The sequence below is a fragment of the Podarcis melisellensis genome (genome assembly GCF_964234715.1).
Source record: "Podarcis melisellensis genome assembly, chromosome: 13".
Taxonomy (NCBI): domain Eukaryota; kingdom Metazoa; phylum Chordata; class Lepidosauria; order Squamata; family Lacertidae; genus Podarcis; species Podarcis melisellensis.
Window position 1 is genome coordinate 569,893 of NC_138545.1, and position 19,019 is coordinate 588,911.

At 46.1% G+C, this 19,019-nt stretch overlaps 3 protein-coding genes across 10 annotated transcripts in view; all 3 read left to right on the top strand.

Annotated features, from left to right (window-relative positions):
• LOC309354628 (uncharacterized protein) overlaps positions 1-17,271 on the top strand; it is a 49,227-nt gene extending 31,956 nt beyond the window's left edge. For 3 of the 8 annotated variants that reach the window (XM_081884874.1, XM_081884872.1, XM_081884868.1), the window contains one exon: positions 751-2,379. In XM_081884874.1, coding sequence (XP_081741000.1) covers positions 768-2,084 — 1,317 coding nt within the window. In that variant the 5' untranslated portion in view covers positions 751-767 and the 3' untranslated portion in view covers positions 2,085-2,379. Of the gene's footprint in view, positions 1-750; positions 2,380-7,324; positions 7,428-8,877; positions 8,955-9,585; positions 9,704-10,300; positions 11,790-17,254 lie in introns of those variants that run through there. The other 5 variants (XM_081884875.1, XM_081884873.1, XM_081884869.1 and 2 more) reach the window with 5 other exon arrangements.
• Positions 1-19,019, top strand: part of LOC309354615 (uncharacterized protein) — an 87,399-nt gene that overhangs the window by 57,599 nt on the left and 10,781 nt on the right. The gene's annotated exons all lie outside the window — the stretch shown is intronic.
• LOC309355987 (uncharacterized protein) lies at positions 13,336-17,262 on the top strand (the record flags this gene model as incomplete). Its single annotated transcript, XM_081887165.1, has 4 exons — positions 13,336-13,480; positions 14,629-14,705; positions 15,262-15,379; positions 16,053-17,262. 4 exons carry the CDS (start codon positions 13,336-13,338, stop codon positions 17,210-17,212), a joined length of 1,500 nt encoding a protein of 499 aa, XP_081743291.1. The 3' UTR covers positions 17,213-17,262.

Below are 19,019 nucleotides of genomic sequence, written 5' to 3' on the forward strand. Positions count from 1 at the left end.
TTACCAGCTGCTTGGTGGTTTTCCCGCCTGAGTTTACTTCAGTTTGAACAAAAGATCATTTCTCTCCCAGCTCTTTCTCTGCCATCAAGAATGTTTCTTAGTGTTTCTGTCCATAGCTCCATTCCTTTGCTCCAGAATAACAGTTAAGATACAACCTTGATAGAGGGCTTCTTTCTTTTTCTTTTCTTCTTCTGTTATTTCTTTGTTTCTTTTTCCATTTATTTTCTCTGTTTTATTATTATTTAGTTTGGCTTTCATTGTATTTAATGTTGAAAATCCCTGAAAAGAAACTTCTTATCTCAGTGTGAAAAGTGGCTCCTTCAGAGCATGTTAGGTTCATCCCAATTCATCTCCCAATCTTCAAAGGGAGAGCGTGGTACTGGTATCTTTGCCCTGGCTGTCATAAATCATCACATAATCTCTACTGGCAGGGTGTTGACAGCCCAGAACTAGCCAGCCTCCCCCACCCTGGAGTCACCGCTTCTGTCAAAGACAACTGATATTAGCGATGGAACAGATTCCATGATTGGGCCAAACAAAATCCATCCCAGAAAAGAGCCAGGGTTTGGGGATCTCAGGTTCCCATAAAGATATCTCTGAATGCCAGTCAACAAAGGCAGTGAACCCTAAAGTAAGTCCTCCCCTCTTACTCCCTTCAGTTCTTCCTCTCACAAGCATTAATGAGCAATGTTCAATAATTGTGGGCTCCATTTCATGCTGAGCCTCAAATCATCTCTCTCTTTGTTGCAGGGGATGATGAATTGGAGATGGAGGACAAGGGAGACCATGACGAAATCCACACAGAGGAGAAACCAAGTAAATATTTGGAATGTGGAAAGAGCTTCAATCAAAGCTCCCATTCAACTTCCCCTCGAAGAAATCCCATTGGGAAGAAACCCTACCAGTGCTTGGAGTGTGGGAAGAGCTTCTGTCGGAGGGGTCATCTCATTATTCATGAAAGAATTCATACTGGGGAGAAACCATATCAGTGTGAGGAATGTCAAAAGTGCTTCAGTCACAGGTCCAGCCTCACTACCCATCAAAGACTTCATACAGGGGAGAAGCCTTATCAGTGCTTGGAATGTGGAAAGAGCTTCAGTCAAAAGTTCCAGCTCATTTCCCATCAACGAATTCATACACGGGAGAAACCTTTTCAATGCCTGGAATGTGGAAAGAGCTTCAGTCACAGGTCCAGCCTCATTTTCCATCAAAGAATTCATACAGGGGAAAAACCTTTTCCATACTTGGATTGTGGAAAGAGCTTCAATCAAAGCTCCCATTCAACTTCCCATCAAAGAAATCCCATTGGGAATAAACCGTATCAGTGCTTGGAATGTGGAAAGAGCTTCACTCGGAGCGGTCATCTCATTATCCATGAAAGAATTCATACAGGGGAGAAACCATATCAGTGTGAGGAATGTCAAAAGTGCTTCAGTCACAGGTGCAGCTTCATTTCACACCAAAGAATTCATACAGGGGAAAAACCTTATCGTTGCTTGGAATGTGGAAAGAGTTTCAGTCGGAGTGATCTACTCACAGTCCATCAAAGAATTCATACAGGGGAAAAACCTTTTCAGTGCTCAGAATGTGGAAAGAGTTTCAATCAGAGTGCCACCCTTGCTGCCCATCAAAGAATTCATAAAAAACCATATCAGTGCTCAGAATGTGGAAAGAGCTTCAATGAGAGCACTAAACTCACTTCCCATCAGATTATTCATAGAGGGGAGAGACCATTTCAGTGCTTGGAATGTGGAAAGAGATTCACACAGAAGGCAGGTCTCACTTCCCATCAAAGAACTCACTCCTGGGAGAGCCCATATAAATGCTTGGAATGTGGAAGGAGTTTTAGTCAGGACTCCCATCTCATTTCCCATCAAATAATTCATACAATGGAGAGACCGTATAAATGCTTGGAATGTGGAGAATGTTTTAGTCAGGAGTCCTTTCTCACTTCCCATCAAAGAACTCATAGCGGGGAGAATCAGATTCCCCTTGATTCATTGAATTGTTGCATTGGGTTGGATGGTGAGTCTCATCTGCTCGAACCCCCTGCAATGCAGGATTTTCAAGAAAAGCATTCATGACAGATGACCATCCAACTTTTGCTTAAAACCCTTCCAATTCAAGAAGAGTCCACCCCCACCTGTACTTGTTTGTTCCACAGTCAAACAGTTCTTGCTGTCAGAAAGTTCTTCTTGATGTTTCATCAGATTTTCCTTACTTGTATCTTGAATGCATTGGTTTGGGTCCTTTTACCTGAACAGGAAAAAGCAAGTTTGCTCAATCTTCCATGGCACAACCCTTTAGATATTGTAAGATGTGTTTCAGATCTCCTTCTCCATCTCCTTTTCTCCATAATAAACATCCCGGCTCCCTCAACCGTTTCTCCAAAGTCTTGGTTTCCAGAACCTTGATCACCTTGGTCTCCCTCCTCTGCACCCGTTCCAGCTTGTCAGGGATGAAGCAGATCCAGAACTCTGGTTCAAAAGGTTTGGCCCCAGAAGCATCAAAGCCATTGTGGAGACAGAATGTGTGCAACACAACATTCCTGCATTGCGGGGGTTGGACTGAAAGACCCTTGGGGTTCCTGCCAACTGTATGATTCTATGTTGATGCAGCCTATAATAGCTTAGTTGGGGGTTTTGGGGGTTTTTTTTGCTGCATCTCACTGTTGACTCACTACAAGCTTGTGGTCTACTAAGAGGCCTTGATCCTTTTCACATATATGTGTTGCTGATTAATCCTGCCTACTTGCAGAACCTGATATTTGTCCCTACTGAAATTCATTTCTTGCATTCAAATACCACCTTTTCCTCCAAGGTGCTGCTACATGGTTCTCCCCCTCCTCTTTTAATCCTTCATTTCTGTTTCTATTTTCTGTTGTTACTGTATTTCGCCAGATCTTTGGAAGAATGGAATCCCATCCTCTTTTAATCCTGGCAATAACCCTGTGAGGTTGGTGAGGATGTGAAGCAGTGCCAGGCCCCCAAGGACACCTGGTGAGCCTCATGGCCGAGTAGGAATTTGAACCCAGGTCTGCTAAGTCATACTCTGACACTCTAACCACTATACCACACTAGCTCTGTCATGAGACTACCAGAAATTGTGCCTTTGTGCACTTCTGCTTCACGTTTAGGCGCAGTGTTCTGGTCCTTGTTTTTAAAGTTGTGTACACCTGTATAAAAAGAATAATATAATAGTGCATTTCGGTGTTTTTTTGTGGGGGGGTACGCAGGGTACACATACCCCTAAACATTTTGTGAATCCTTGTACTTTTGTCCATTTACTGTATTTATTTTTCCTGATTTGAACTATAAAAATTTGATTTTCTTGAGTCAAAATGAGAGCACACCTAAACCTTTTTTGAAGAAAAAAAACACTGGTGCATTTAAGGTACGGTTAGCTAGAGAGGCAGAAAGGGAAAGTTTGGGCTGCTGCGTGTGAGTGTTGATTGACGGAGAGTCAGAAAGGGGGGGCTGAGTTACTACAGCATAATAACCAGAGCTTTGTTTAATTAAACCATCTAAAGGTAAAGGTAAAGGTAAAGGTACCCCTGCCCGTACGGGCCAGTCTTGACAGACTCTGGGGTTGTGCGCCCATCTCACTTAAGAGGCCAGGGGCCAGCGCTGTCCGGAGACACTTCCGGGTCACATGGCCAGTGTGACATCGCTGCTCTGGTGAGCCAGAGCTGCACACGGAAACGCCGTTTACCTTCCCGCTGGTAAGCGGTCCCTATTTATCTACTTGCACCCGGAGGTGCTTTCGAACTGCTAGGTTGGCAGGCGCTGGGACCGAGCAGCAGGAGCGCACCCCGCAGCAGGGATTCGAACCGCCGACCTTTCGATCAGCAAGTCCTAGGCGCTGAGGCTTTAACCCACAGCGCCACCACCATCTATGTCCTTTCAAATGTGTTTGTGGGGTTGTGGTTATTCTTTTGTTTTGATTCATGTTTTTATTATGTCTTTTGTGTTTTTATGTTGTATTTATATGCTGTGAAGCACTCTGATATCTTCAGGAGAAAGTCATCATACAAATGTAATAAATAAAATAAAATAAATAAATAAATAAATAATAGCAAAGTAGTCATAAGCAATAAATAGAACATTAAAATACACAACCACACTGAAAAATAGCCACATAAATCACGAGAAGATCTATAATACAGATAGAAAAACCTATAGCAACAACAAACCTGCTAAGGCCAAGAGTTTGTTCAGCAGCCCCACCTTTTGTAGCTGGAGTCATCTGCTCATCACCTTGGACCCGGCCCCCTGATCTGGTGGAGAAAGCCTGCAAGGAAACAGTTGGAGGTTGAACTCAGAAGTATAGGAACATCCTTGTAATACCTATTGTTACAGTAGTAATAAAGTAATGAAGAATGAGCAGGAAAAAATGGAAGATTTGAAAGCATACACTTAATGTTAAAGGTAAAGGTACCCCTGCCCGTACGGGCCAGTCTTGACAGACTCTGGGGTTGTGCGCCCATCTCACTCAAGAGGCCAGGGGCCAGCGCTGTCCGGAGACACTTCCGGGTCACGTGGCCAGCGTGACATCGCTGCTCTGGCGAGCCAGAGCCGCACACAGAAACGCCGTTTACCTTCCCGCTGGTAAGCGGCTATTTATCTACTTGCACCCGGAGGTGCTTTCGAACTGCTAGGTTGGCAGGCGCTGGGACCGAGCAGCGGGAGCGCACCCCGCCGCAGGGATTCGAACTGCCGACCTTTCGATCGGCAAGTCCTAGGCGCTGAGGCTTTAACCCACAGCGCCACCTGCGTCCCTACACTTAATGTTAGGGTTGCCTTATTTCAAAAAGGAAAAACCAGGACATCCCGGAAGCTGTTGAGCATTTTTTAAGGAACCCCCCTCAAAAACAGTTTTATGAAAATGCCAGAAAAACGTAATTTTCCAATTGATTGGCCTAATATCTAGGACAAAGAACCACATTCCACTAATTCCCCCCTGACGTCAGTTCCACTTTTAAATCCTGGTAATGTCTGGGAAAATCTGGACCTACGGCAGCCCTAACTTATCTACAAGTTATCATGAAATTAGTGTTTATTTTTAATAAATCAGTTGTACTCCACCTCACACTTCATTCTTTGCTACGTTGGGGGTGAAGTGTTCAGGTCAGAGTTCTGGGGTGGCAGGGGGAATAAGGGGGGGGGTTGTTGAAAAGCCCAGCTGTGCCCCTTGAATGCAGAGGGAAGAGGGAGCAGGAGGGGGTGGGCGCAACATGGGGAGAGAAACAACATCCGTGTGGTACATTCTGAAGCGTTTTTCAAAGTGCTCCATGAAAACAAACTTCTATAACATTCCTATAAGGTAGACCAGTAGCATAGGCACACCTTTCCTTAACCTTCAGCTGCTAAAATGAGCTGCTACACTTCAGGTAAGTAGATGGTCCTGGTTCTAGACTGGGTGGGGGAAAGCTCAAATCGGTTTCTGTTACTTCCCTCTCGCTCCTTTCCTTAGTTATGGAGGTGTGGCAGTTCAATCCTTTTAACCAGACCAGGTTCCTTCCCCTCAGCCTCCCTCTCTCTCAGCAATGCCCCTCCTGAGGCGTTTTATTTGGGGCGCCAGACCCAGGGGATCCCTCGGCCCTCTTCTTTCTCTCAGACCCCTGGAGCCTGTCTCCCCCCCCCCCCCGACTCAGCCCCTCTTCCTCTCTCCTTCTTCTCCTCAGGCCAGAGCCACTTCTCCCTCAGACCAGCCTCTCCTTCTCCTCCTCCCTTCCTCCCTTCTCAGCTCCAGCCTCAAAACTCCCTCAGAAAAGGCGCCTCTCATCTTCCCGCCAAAAGGGCTGGCTCCGCCCCCTGCCTCCGGCTGGCCAATCAGAGAGAGAAGTTCCAGCCCCCTGGTGGTGTTTCTGAGGGACTGCAGCTCCAGACTCGGCCCGGGCTCAGCTGTTTTTCTCTCCACCTCCTCTCTCTCTCACACACTGCTTGACACTGGGCCTTGAAAGTGGGGCTGATCGGAGGGGGGCTGAGCTCTGTCTCCCCGGAGATGGAAAGGCGCCTGGGACTCATTGCTGGGGGAGAAGGGAGGGGCAGGCAGAGAAGAAGAGAGAAAAGAACCCACGGAGGAAATGGCTTCGAAAATGTTGCCGTGAGATTTGTTCCAACGAGATTTCATCTGGTTCTTTCAGGAGGAACTTTTCATGTTTCAAAAAATTTTCTCAGGAGCTTATTATCTTGTAAAAACTATTATTATCCATGTAGCAGGAACCCCCCCACCCCAATCATTCTGTTTGTATAAACTACACACTCACACACTATATACACCACATTTCTGTTATAAATTCATAGAAAATCAACCATACATCGGATTTGCACTGTTCCATTTTATTTTACTCCATATGACAAGAACTAACAAAGGGGGGTGGCTTAGTCCTGGTCAGCCATAATCCCTTCACCGTCTCAGCACATACACAGGAGCCCTGCCCATGCCAACCCTGATGATCCCAGACAGAAGACCATCAAGATCACAAAGAACTTGCATATGGGAGTGGATTCTGCATGGACTGAAACAAAGGACAATGATCAGATCTTCCCTCTGGGGGCAGGAAACTGCAAACTGCCCTTTGTCCTGTGGAAAGTACTCATGGGGAGGGGGAAAGGAGGAACCAGCCAGGTGACAAGACACTCAGGTTACCACCAACTCCTCCCTCAGCCCCTCCTTTCTGTAATGTATGCATGATGTTTCTGGGGGTGGGCTTGATCTAGAGGAGGGGAATTTCAAAAGTTTTTATAAGACCTTGCACACTGTTCTTCTGTGTCCTTCCTCTCTCCTGCACGTGAGGGGAATACCCTGTTGCAACAGTTCAATAAAGGCCAAGCCTACAGGCTGCTGTTTTGCTCCAAGTTATCCTGGTTGGTGTCTTTGTTTTGTCCAAGGGAGCCCTCGGATTTTTCCTGTAACATCCACCTCAAGCATAGAACAGAAAAAAGTGAAAACAACCCATGGAGGAAATGCCTTACGAATGAATGCAATGAAATGTGTTCCAACGAAAATTTGTATAGTTCTGTAAAACAATACATGCTAGAAAACCCCCTTCCCCTTTAATATAACTTTTTCACGGGAACGTATTATCATGCAAAACTATGATCCATATTTCAAGAGTAGAATAGATTTAGGTTTCATCTTGAACCCAAAATAATGGATCCAAAGTCAAGGGTTAAAAGGAGAAGAAAGGAGAGTGCAAGGAAATACTGGGGGTCCCTCCATGGGCGCAGCAAAGAGGAGGCAGGGAAGGGCTACTGCCCCCCAAATCAAGGTGCGCTCGGCAGGCCAAGAGTTAAGAGGGGCGGAGCTGGATTCCTAGAGAGGACCGGAAATTAGGATGGAAGGCGGGAAGGTCCTCCGGAGGCGAATCCCCTCCTTCCCCGGAAGAGGGGGCTCTGGTCGCCTTTGCAGAGCTTCTCCGCTGGGTGAGTGTCCTCTCTCTTCCCCCAGAGGGTGCCGTGGGGAGAAGGGGGGGGGGTCCCAGGACTGCCGGGCAGGGTGCATGGGGGGCTCCCCCCAAAACCCGCAAAGTGGGGAAGCAGAGGGTCCTCCCCTGCAGCTGCTCCCCCCTGCCCCCCTTTGCTACGCCCCTGCCCCCTCCTCCTCTGCAAACCCAGTTGGGGGCGAGATCCCGGGAACTTTGCAGGTGTGGAATCTCAGAATCAGAGATTTGGAAGAGAACCACGAGGGGCCTCGAGTCCAACCCTGTGCAATGCAGAAATCTCCAATGCAGGGGGGGGGGGGGCGTAGAAAAGTTATAAATAAAGCTAGGGAGTTCAGTCCATAACCTGACGAGGCATTTGGCACCAGTTTCCAAGTCCTATTGAAAGGCAGCTCCACAGAGGGCAGTGCACTCAGCACAGGAGACTCCTAGAATCGTAGATTTGGAAGGGATCCTTATGGTCATCTAGCCCAACCCCTTGAAATGCAAGAATGTCAACTAAAGCATTCATGACAGTTTTAAAACCTTCATGGAAGGAGAGTCCACCAACTTCACAGGGGAGCTGTTCCATTGTTGAACATCCCATACCCTCAGATACTTAGACAGAAGCTCCTTGAATCCAATTCCCGTCCTCTCAGCTTCCTCTTTTCTCATCTCCCTCAACCATTCCTCATAGGGCTTGGCTTCCAGACCCTTGATCACACAGTCGCCCTCCTCTGCCCACCTCCCAATATCCTTCCTAAATTCTGCTGCCCCTAACTCCGGGGGGGGGGGGTCTGGACTCTAGACCTCTGTGGATGCAGCCTACAATCACATTAGCCTTTTTTGCTGCTGAATCAGACTGTTGACTCATGTCCAGCTTTTGGTCTACAAAAACCCCTATGTTCTCCATCTTACATTTTTGTGGCTGGTTCTCCCTGCCTAAGTGAAGAATCTTACATTTGTCCCTCTGGGAATTCCTGAGTGACACCTGTACTTTCTCTAAGGCCCATCTGTAGTTGGAAAGGCAGTGCATCACCTCTTGAGAGAAGCATCATGCACTCCTGACTTCCCACTTACAGTGGTGCCTCGCAAGACGAAATTAATCCGTTCCGTGAGGCTCTTCGTATAGCGGTTTTTTCGTCTTGCGAAGCAAGCCCATTGACAGCTTAGCGGATTAGCGCTACAGCTGTCAAGCGGCTTCCAGCGATCAGCTGTTAAGCGGCTTATCAGCGGAACAGCTGATAAGCGGCTTAGCGGCTTAAGAAAAGGGCGAAAAAAGGGAAAAAAACCCCGCGGGGGGATGCAAGATTCTTTTCGTCTTGCGAAGCAACCCCATAGGGGAATTCGTTTTGCGAAGCGCCTCCAAAACGGAAAAACCTTTCGTCTAGCGGGTTTTTCGTCTTGCGAGGTGTTCGTCTTGCGGGGCACCACTGTACTTTTGTCTCTCGCAGGTGACAGGAGATTGCCGGCAAGACCTTCTCATCCATCTTTTCTTGGTGGCGGAGCAGCGACTGTGGAAGCAGCTCAGGTAGGGAAAGCAGCCTTGGGGGGAAAGAGGCGGAAGGGGTGGGGCAGCCATGATTCCTCTGGAGTCAAACGAATCTCTTGCTTCTTCCTCTTGGCTTTTGTCAAAATGGCCCTTAACAAAGACTAAAAATGTTACTGAAGAAAGTTTATGTGCTGAGAATGAGGAACATCCACCTCCTTAATTCTCCTTCTGAATGTCCCTATCAGTAGTTGCAGTTTTACTTGTCATGAATACTAAAACACGCTTCTCATCAGTTTTGTTGTTGTTGTTTAGTCGTGTCTGACTCTTCGTGAACCAGAGCACGACAGGCACTCCTGTCTTCCACTGCCGCTCATCAATTTACAAACCATAAAGAGCAGTAGCCATGATTCACCTAACCAGCCCCATCTGTTGCAGAATGGGACTTTCCCCACCCCCCTACCATGTGCCCCCATGTGCCCTTGGAGCTTTCTTAATGCACACAGCAAAAGACATAAAAATAATTCCATTAAGATGTTAAAAGAAGCATCCATACTTAAATAGTGCAGCAAAACAATCCCATGAAGACAACACAGGAAACAACAAAACAATTTGTAGTAAATAATTGTTATACTGGCTAAGAGGATGACCTTTCTCTCTCTCTCTTTTAAAGAGTTCACTGTCCTCTGAAGACATCGCTGTTCGTTTCACGGGTGAGCAGTGGACATTGCTGGATCCTGACCAGAGAACAGAAGTCATAGAGGAGAATTGTGGGATCATGGCCTCTCTTGGTAACCTTGACACAGGGCTTTATATTTCCCTTTTCTTTTGCTTCTTCTTCTTCATCATCTTTTATTTATCCAATTTACTTTCTTTTTCTATTTATCCTCTGTGTTTCATTTTTATTTAGTTTGCCTTTCATTGTATCCTAAGTGGAAAACCTTTAGTAAAAATTGATATTGAAACCCCAGAAAACAAACTTCTTATCTCAGTATGAAAAGTGGCTCCTTAAGAGCATGTGAGGTTCACCCCAATTCATCCCATCTTCAAAGGGAGAGAATGATACTGGTATCTTTGCCCTGGCTATTATAAATCATCTCATAAGAATCTCTGCTGGCAGTGCAGTAATGGCCAAGAACTAGCCAGCCTCCCCCACCCAAAGTCCATTTTGCTTGCCCAAAGAGATGACTGACATTAGAGATGGAACGGATTTGGTGATTGGGCCAGACAAAATCCATTCCAGAAAAGAGCTAGGTTTTTGGAATCTCAGGTTCCCATAAGGCTGTCCCTGAATGCCAGTCAACTAATTCAATGAAACCTCAAGTAAGTCCTCCCATCTATCTCCTGCTATCTGCTTTGGCTGTAATCCATTTCTCTTTTCTCTGCAGGTGGTGATGAATTGGAAATGAAGAACAAGGGAGACCATGATGAAATTCACACAGAGGAGAAACTATATAAAAATTTGGAATGTGGAAAGAGCAGTCAGAGTTCCCATTCAACTTCCCATCAAAGAAATCCCAATGGGAAAAAACCCTACCAGTGCTTGGAATGTGGAAAGAGCTTTGGTTGGAGGGCTCATCTCACTGTCCATGAAAGAATTCATACAGGGGAGAAACCATACAAGTGTGTGCAATGTGGAAAGAGCTTCAGTCAGCGGGCCAATCTCACTACGCATCAAAGACTTCATACAGGGGAGAAGCCTTATCAGTGCTTGGAATGTGGAAAGAGCTTCAATGAAAAGGCCAAGCTCACTTCCCACCAAATAATTCATACAGGAGACAATCCTTATCATTGCTTGGAATGTGGGAAGAGCTTCTCTCGGAGCGACTCTTTCACTTTCCATCAAAGAATTCATACAGGGGAGAAACCCTATCAGTGCTTGGAGTGTGGAAGGAGATTCAGTCAGAAGGGAAGTCTCAATTCCCATGAAAGAACTCATTCCTGGGTGAGCCCACATAAATGCTTGGAATGTGGAAGGACTTTTAGTCAGGACTCCCATCTCATTTCCCATCAAATAATTCATACAATGGAGAGACCTTATAAATGCTTGGAATGCGGAGAGAGTTTTAGTCAGGAGTCCTTTCTCACTTCCCATCAAAGAACTCACAGCAGGGAGAATCAGATTCCCCAGGAATCCTTGGATTGTTGCATTGGATTGGATGGTGAGAGTCATCTTCTCCAACCCCCTGCAATGAAGGATATTCAACAAAAGAGTTCATGACAGAATGGCTACCCAACCTTTGCTTAAAACCCTTCCAATTCAAGAAGAGTCCACCACCACCTGAACTTATTGTTTCCAGTTCTTGCTGTCGGAAATTATTCCCAATGTTTACTCAGAATCTCCTTTCTTCAATACACCAGTGCAGGAGAAAGCAAGCTTGCTCCCTCTTCCATGGCACAGCTCTTTAGATATTGGAAGATGTCTATCACATCTCCTTTTCTCCATAATAAACATCCCCCAATCCAATCAACCGTTCCTCATAAGGCTTGGTTTCAAGATCCTTGAGCACCTTGGTCTCCCTCCTCTGCAGCCTTAACTTTTGTAGCTGGAGTCTCTCTTTCCATCCATCTTACTTGGCCCTTCTCTCCTAGCCATGTGGAAATAGGCCTGTGTGGCAGAGAGATGGTCTTCCAGGACTCGCAGCCAAGGTGGTTTCTGGCCTCTTCAGGAGAGACAGTTGGAGGTCAGAGTGGGGTGGGAGAGTGGTGGGAGTTGTGAAGGAGGGTTGGTTAGATCAGTAGAATAGGAACAGCATAAATCCACCTTTTACAGTTTTAATAAAATAAAAGTAACAGGCATATCTGAAAGCACATGCTTATGTACACAAAGTTACCTTGAACTTCCATTTTTATTTTTTAATAAAACGGTTATACTGCACCAGACACGTCATTCCTTGCTATGTTGGGGGAGAAGTGTTCAGATAGGAGTTCTCTGAGGTGGCACTGGGAATCAAGGGGGTGTTTGGTGAAAGGCTGCTTGAATAAAAGTGGGAAGATGGTGCAGGGAGGTGTGGGCATTGCCAGAGCACCTCTGAGTGATGGCAAAGGGGGCATGACATGGGGAGATAAACTAGACTTCTTCATGGGACATTCCAAAGTGTTCAAAGCGCTTCATAAAAACAAACTTTGACAACTGGTGGACCAGTATCATTTCTCCAGTACTGCAGTATGCTAAAGAAAATGGATGGAGAACGGAGAAGGGTATGAACCGGGACACTCTTCCTTGCCCCCCCCCCAAGAGTCTGATTTTTTTCCTGTCTATTGACACCTGTTTGGTGCTGAACTGTGTTAGCCTTTGATCATTGTTGCCTTCTTAAACTGACTTTAAAGTGGGGCTGTTCTGGAGGGGGCACTGAGCTATGTCTGCCTCCTTAAGCTGGAATGGTGCCTGTGACTTTGCCCTCATTTCTGGGGCAGAAGGAAGGGAGTTGCTGTGAGGGATGGGTAGTCAGAAGAAGAGAGAAAGCAACCCATGGAGGAGATGGCTTTTAAATTGCTGCAATGAGATTTGCTCCAATGAAATTTCATCTTGTTCTTTCAGAAGGAGCTTTTCCTGTTGTTCCCTTCTCCATTAATTTAACTTTTCCCCAATAGCTTATTATCATGCAAAACTATAGACCAAATCTCAAAAATAGAAGGGATTGAGGTTTCATCTGGGGCTCTCTTGATGATCCAAAATAATGGATACAGAATAATAATAATAATAATATTTATACCCCGCCCATCTGGCTGGGTTTCCCCAGCCACTCTGGGCGGCCTCCAAAGGAATATTAAAATACAATAACCTATTAAACATTGAAAGCTTCTCTGAAGAGGGCTGCCTTCAGATGTCTTCTAAAAGTCTAGTAGTTGTTGTTCTCTTTGACATCTGGTGGGAGGGCATTCCACAGGGCGGGCGCCACCAACAAGAAGGCCCTCTGCCTTGTTCCCTGTAACTTGGCTTCTCGCAGGGAGGGAGCCGCCAGAAGGCCCTCGGAGCTGGACCTCAGTGTCCAGGCAGAACGATGGGGGTGGAGACGCTCCTTCAGGTCTACTGGGTCTTTGAGGCCGTTGAGGGCTTTCAAGGTCAGCACCAAGAGGAGAAGAAAGGAGATTGCAAGGAAAGAGTGGGGGTCCCTCCATGGGCGTAGTAAAGAGGGGGCAGGGCGGGTTGCTGTCCCCCAAATCAGTAGCAATCCATATAAATGCATAGCCAGCTGAGCTTCTGCCCCCCTTGGCTCCTTCGGAGATGAGGTTTCCCAGCTTGCAGAGCCCCCTGTGGTGGCTGCTTCTGCTGAGATTCTCCGGGCTTCTGGCCCAGCCCTTTCCCAGCCAGCTGCTCCTCCTGCTTCTCTCGCCAGCCAAGAGGGTCCCCCCAACACCCTCTCTGGGGTGCGCAAAGCACGCGCCTCCTGCTCCGGAGAGGGAGGGAGGGGAGGGCGCTATGGGGGCGCGGGGCCGGAGCAGCGGAGCTGGATTCCCAGAGAGGAGAGGAAATGAAATCGAAGGAGGGCGGGACCTCCGGAGGCAAAGCCCCACCCTCCCCGGAAGAGGGGGCTCTGGTCGCCTTTGCAGAGCTTCTCCGCTGGGTGAGTCTCCTCTCTCTTCCCCCAGAGGGTGCCGTGGGGAGAAGGGGGGGGTCCCAGGACTGCCGGGCAGGGTGCATGGGGGGCTCCCCCCACAACCCGCAAAGTGGGGAAGCAGAGGGTCCTCCCCTGCAGCTGCTCCCCCCTGCCCCCCTTTGCTACGCCCCTGCCCCCTTCCCCTCTGCAAACCCAGTTAGGGGCGAGATCCCGGGAGGTTTGCAGCTGTGGAATCTCAGAATCGGAGACTTGGAAGGGAACCCCGAGGGTCCAACCCTGTGCAATGCAGGAATCTCCACTAAAATGCTGGGCATATGGAGAAAAAGCGGGGGGAGGCGTGGAAAAGTCATAAATAAAGGGAGGAAGCTCAGCCCATAATCTGGCGCTGCATTTGGCACCAGTTTCCGAGTCCTCTTCGAAGGCAGCTCCATTTAGAGGGAAATGCACTCAGCACAGGAGACTCCTAGAATTGGAAGGGATCCTTACGGTCATCTAGCCCAACCCCTTGAAATGCAAGAATGTCAACTAAAGCATCCATGACAGTTTAAAATCCTTCATGGAAGGAGAGTCCACCAACTTCACAGGGAGGCTGTTCCATTGTTGAACATCCCTTACCCTCAGATACTTAGACAGAAGCTCCTTGAATCCATTGAGTCAATTCCCCTCCTCTCAGGCTCCTCTTTCCCCATCTCAACCATTCCTCATAGGGCTTGGCTTCCAGACCCTCAGTCACCCTGGTTGCCCTCCTCTGCCCACCTCCCAGCTTGCCAATATCCTTCCTAAATTGTGGTGCCCCTAACTCCGGGGGGGGGGGTCCTGCCCAGGGCAGAATAGAGTGGTGCTGTTACTTCCCTTGATCTGGACTCTAGACCTCTGTGGATGCAGCCTACAATCACATTAGCCTTTTTTGCTGCTGAATCAGACTGTTGACTCATGTCCAGCTTTTGGTCTACGAAACCCTTATGTTCTCCATCTTACATTTTTGTGGCTGGTTCTCCCTGCCTAAGTGAAGAATCTTACATTTGTCCCTCTAGGAATTCCTGAGTGACACCTGTACTTTCTCTAAGGTCCATCTTTAGTTAGAAAGGCAGTGCATCACCTCTTGAGAGAAGCATCATGCACTCCTGACTTCCCACTTACCTTGTCTCTTGCAGGTGACAGGAGATTGCTGGCAAGACCTTCTCATCCATCTTTTCTTGGTGGCGGAGCAGCGACTGTGGAAGCAGCTCAGGTAGGGAAAGCAGCCTTGTGGGGAAAGAGGCAGAGGGGTGGGGCAGGCAGGGGTACTTTGGAGTAGAACGTATCTCTCGCCTCTGTCTTTTGGCTTCTGTCAAAACGGCCCTTAACAAAGACTGACAACATTACTGAAGAAGGTTAATGTGCTGAGAATGAGGAACATCCACCTCACCTTAATTCTCCTTCTGAATGTCCCTATCATTAGTTGCAGTTTTATTTGTATAATTATTGTTAAATACTAAAATACACTTCTCACCAGTTTACAAACCATAAAGAGCAGTAGCCATGATTCACCTAACCAGCCCCATCTGTTGCAGAATGGGACTTTCCCCACCCTCCCTACCTTGTGCCCCATGTGCCCTTGGAGCTTTCTTAATGCACAAACAAAAGACATTAAAATAATTCCATTAAGATGTTAAAAGAAGCATCCATACTTAAATAGTGCAGCAAAACAATCCCATGAAGACAACGCAGGAAACAACAAAACAATTTGTAGTAGATAATTGTTATACTGGCTAAGAGGAGGACCTTTCTCTTTCTCGCTTTTAAAGAGTTCACTGTCCTCTGAAGACATCACTGTTCGTTTCACGGGTGAGCAGTGGGCATTGCTGGATCCTGACCAGAGAACGGAGGTCGTAGAGGAGAATTGTGGAATCATGGCCTCTCTTGGTAACCTTGACACAGGGCTTTATATTCTCCTTTTCTTTTGCTTCTTCTTCATCATCTTTTATTTATCAAATTTACTTTATTTTTCTATTTATCCTCTGTGTTTCATTTTTATTTAGTTTGGCTTCCATTGTATCCTAAATGGAAAACTTTTAGTAAGAATATATTAGTAAAAAAAATATTGAAACCCCTGAAAACAAACTTCTTATCTCAGTATGAAAAGCGGCTCCTTAAGAGCATGTGAGGTTCACCCCCAATTCATCTCCCATCTTCAGAGGGAGAGAATGATTCTGCTATCTTTGCCCTGGCTATCATAAATCATCACATAAGAATCTTTGCTGGCAGAGTGGCAACAGCTAAGAACTAGCCAGCCTCCCCCACCCTGGAAGTCAGTGCTTCTGTCCGTTTCACTTGACCAAAGAGATGTCTGACATTAGAGATGGAACGGATTTGGTGTTTGCCCAGACAAAATCCATTCCAGAAAAGAGCTAGGCTTTTGGAATCTCAGGTTCCCATATCCCTGAATGCCAGTAAACAAAGCCAGTGAACCCTGGAGTAAGATCTCATCTATCTCCTTTCTGTTCTTCCTCTCTCACAAGCATTAATGAGCATTGTTCAATAATTAGGGTTCTCCATTTCTTGCTGAGGCTGTAATCCATTTCTCTTTTCTCTGCAGGTGATGAATTGGAAATGAAGATCAAGGGAGAGCATGATGATATTCCCATAGGGGAGAAACCAAACGAATATTTGGAATGTGGGAAGAACTTTAGTCAAATTTCCCATTCAGCTTCCCATCAAAGAAATCCAACTGGGAAGAAAACCTATCAGTGCTGGAAATGTGGAAAGAGCTTCAGTCGGAGGGGTCATCTCATTATCCATGAAAGAATCCATACAGGGGAGAAACCATATCAGTGTGTAGAATGTGGAAAAAGCTTCAGTCACAGGTCCAGCCTTACTTCCCATCAACGAATTCACACAGGGGAGAAACCTTTTCCGTGCTTCGAATGTGGAAAGAGCTTCACTCGGAGCGACTCTTTCATTTCCCATCAAAGAATTCATACAGGGGAAAAGCCTTTTCGGTGCTTGGAATGTGGAAAGAGCTTCAGTGAGAAGTCCAATCTCATTTCCCATCAAAGAATTCATTCAAAAGAAAAATCATTTCAGTGCTTGGAGTGTGGAAAGAGTTTCAATGTAAGAGCCAGTCTCACTTTCCATCAAAGAAATCATACAGGGGAGAAACCTTATCAGTGTGTTGAATGTGGAAAGAGATTCACTCAGAAAAAATGTCTCACCTCCCATGAAAGAATTCACACAGGGGAGAAACCATATCAGTGCTTAGATTGTGGAAAGAGATTCACATGGAGCAACTCTCTCACTTCCCATCAAAGAATTCATACAGGGGAGAAACCATTTCAGTGTGAGGAATGTGGGAAAAGCTTCGGTAAGAAGGGTGATCTCACTTCCCATCAAAGAATTCATACAGGAGAGAAACCATTTCAGTGTGAGGAATGTGGCAAGTGCTTTGCTCGTAAGGAATGTCTCACTTCCCATGAAAGAACTCACTCCTGGGAGAGCCCTTATAAATGCTTGGAATGTGGAAGGAGTTTTAGTCAGGACTCCTATCTCATTTCCCATCAAATAATTCATACAATGGAGAGACCATATAAATGCTTGGAATGTGGAAAGAATTTTAGTCAGTATTCCTACCTCACTTCCCATCAAAGAACTCATAGTGGGGAGAATCACAGGGTCCCAGAATCATTGAATTGTTGCATTGGATTGGATGGTGAGAGTCATCTTCTCCAACCCCCTGATATTCAACAAAAACATTCATGACAGATGGCCATCCAACCTTTGCTTAAAATCCTTCAAGAAGAGTCCACCACGTGAACTAGTTTGTTCCAAAGTCAAACAGTTCTTACTGTCAGAAAATTCTGCCTGATGTTTAATCAGATTCTCCTTACTTGTATCTTGAATGCATTGGTCTGGGTCCTTGCCACGAAAAAGCAAGTTTGCTTGGTTTGGGTCTTTCCACCGGAGCAGGAGAAAGCAAGCTTGCTCCCTCTTCCACGGCCCAGCTCTTGGAAGACGGCTTTCACATCTCCTTCTCAATCTTCTCTTCTCCATGATAAACATCCCCATCTCCCTCAACCTTTCCTCAATATACTTGGTTTCCAGACCCTCGATCGCCTTGGTCTCCCTCCTCTGCACCCATTCCAGCTCATCAGAGATGAAGCTCATTCAGAATCTGGCACAAAATGTTTGGTCCCAGAGACATCAGAGCCATTGTGGAGATACAAAGGAAGCAGCTTGCAAAAGGGATGGAGGTAACCCAGAATGCATCATCCGTAGTGAAGTGCATAAGCTGCGTTACTGAGAGGAAGCTGAAAGCTCCTTTCCCGCCCCGTATGCAACATCTCTTTCCTGCATTTCCAGGGATTTGACTAAAGGACCCACCATGCTCCTTCCAACTCTACAATGCTATGGTTCTCTTATCCTCTCTTGATGCAGCTTAGAATAGCCTTAGCCTTTCTTTGTTGGTGCTTCACTCTGTTGACATAAGAACCCTAGATGCTTTTTATGTGTACTAGTGGCTAGCTAGTTGTCCCTCATCTTGTATTTGTGCAGCTGGTTGTGCCTGCCTAAATGCACATCCTGACATATTGAAATTCATGAATTGCATTCCTATAACACCCTTTCCGTGAAGGTGCTGTTACACGGTTCTTTCTCTACTCATCTAATGCTGACAATAATTATACCACCATTTCCTCCAAGGTGGTGTTACATGGTTCTCCACAATTTCATTTAAGGCTGACAATAACTCTATGAAGTGAACTAGGCTCCGAAGCAGCACCTGGCCTCAAAGGTCTCCCAATTAACTTCATGGCCGAGTGGTGATTTGAACCCAGGTCTATATCACACTAGCTCCGTTTTGAAACTCAGAAAGTGTGCATGCATGTGCCTCTGCTTAACATTAAGTGCACATGTACCAAAATAATTGCACATGTATAATATGCACATGTACCAAAATAATTGTGGTGAGGATAGTATAATCGTAGATTTAAGGTAATGTTAGCTAGGGAGCGGGAGAGAGGTGAGTGTTGATTGGCTGAGAGTTGAAAACAGGTTGGAGTAATTCAACAATATATGTGATTGTAAATTGTTTTGGCAAGGGGTAGTTAATGGTTTGCTTTGTTCTTGTTCCAATTTTTATTATGCATTTTGTATTTCTGTTTTGTGTTTTTATGCCATGAATCGCCCTGAGATCTTTGGATGAAATGTGGTATAAAATATAATTAACTAACAAACAAATACAATTAAAATAGTCATATTCAAAGTTAGTACCTTCTGGACTTCCTGGTTTTCTAGTCATTATAGCCCCTGTACTCTTCAGCAGCCTCAGCTTTTGTAGCTGGAGTCAGTCTGGACTCTCCTAGGCCACATGGGAAAAGGCCTGCAAAGCAGAAGGTCTTCCAGGACTCACAGCCAAGATGGCTTCTGGCTCTTCAGTAAAAGTCAGAAGATGAACTCAGTACTATAGGAACAGCCTTCCAATACCCATTGTTACAGTACAAATAAAGTGACAAAAGAAAAGAAAACTGAAGATTTGAAACCATACAGCTATGAAGAAGAGTTTGGATTT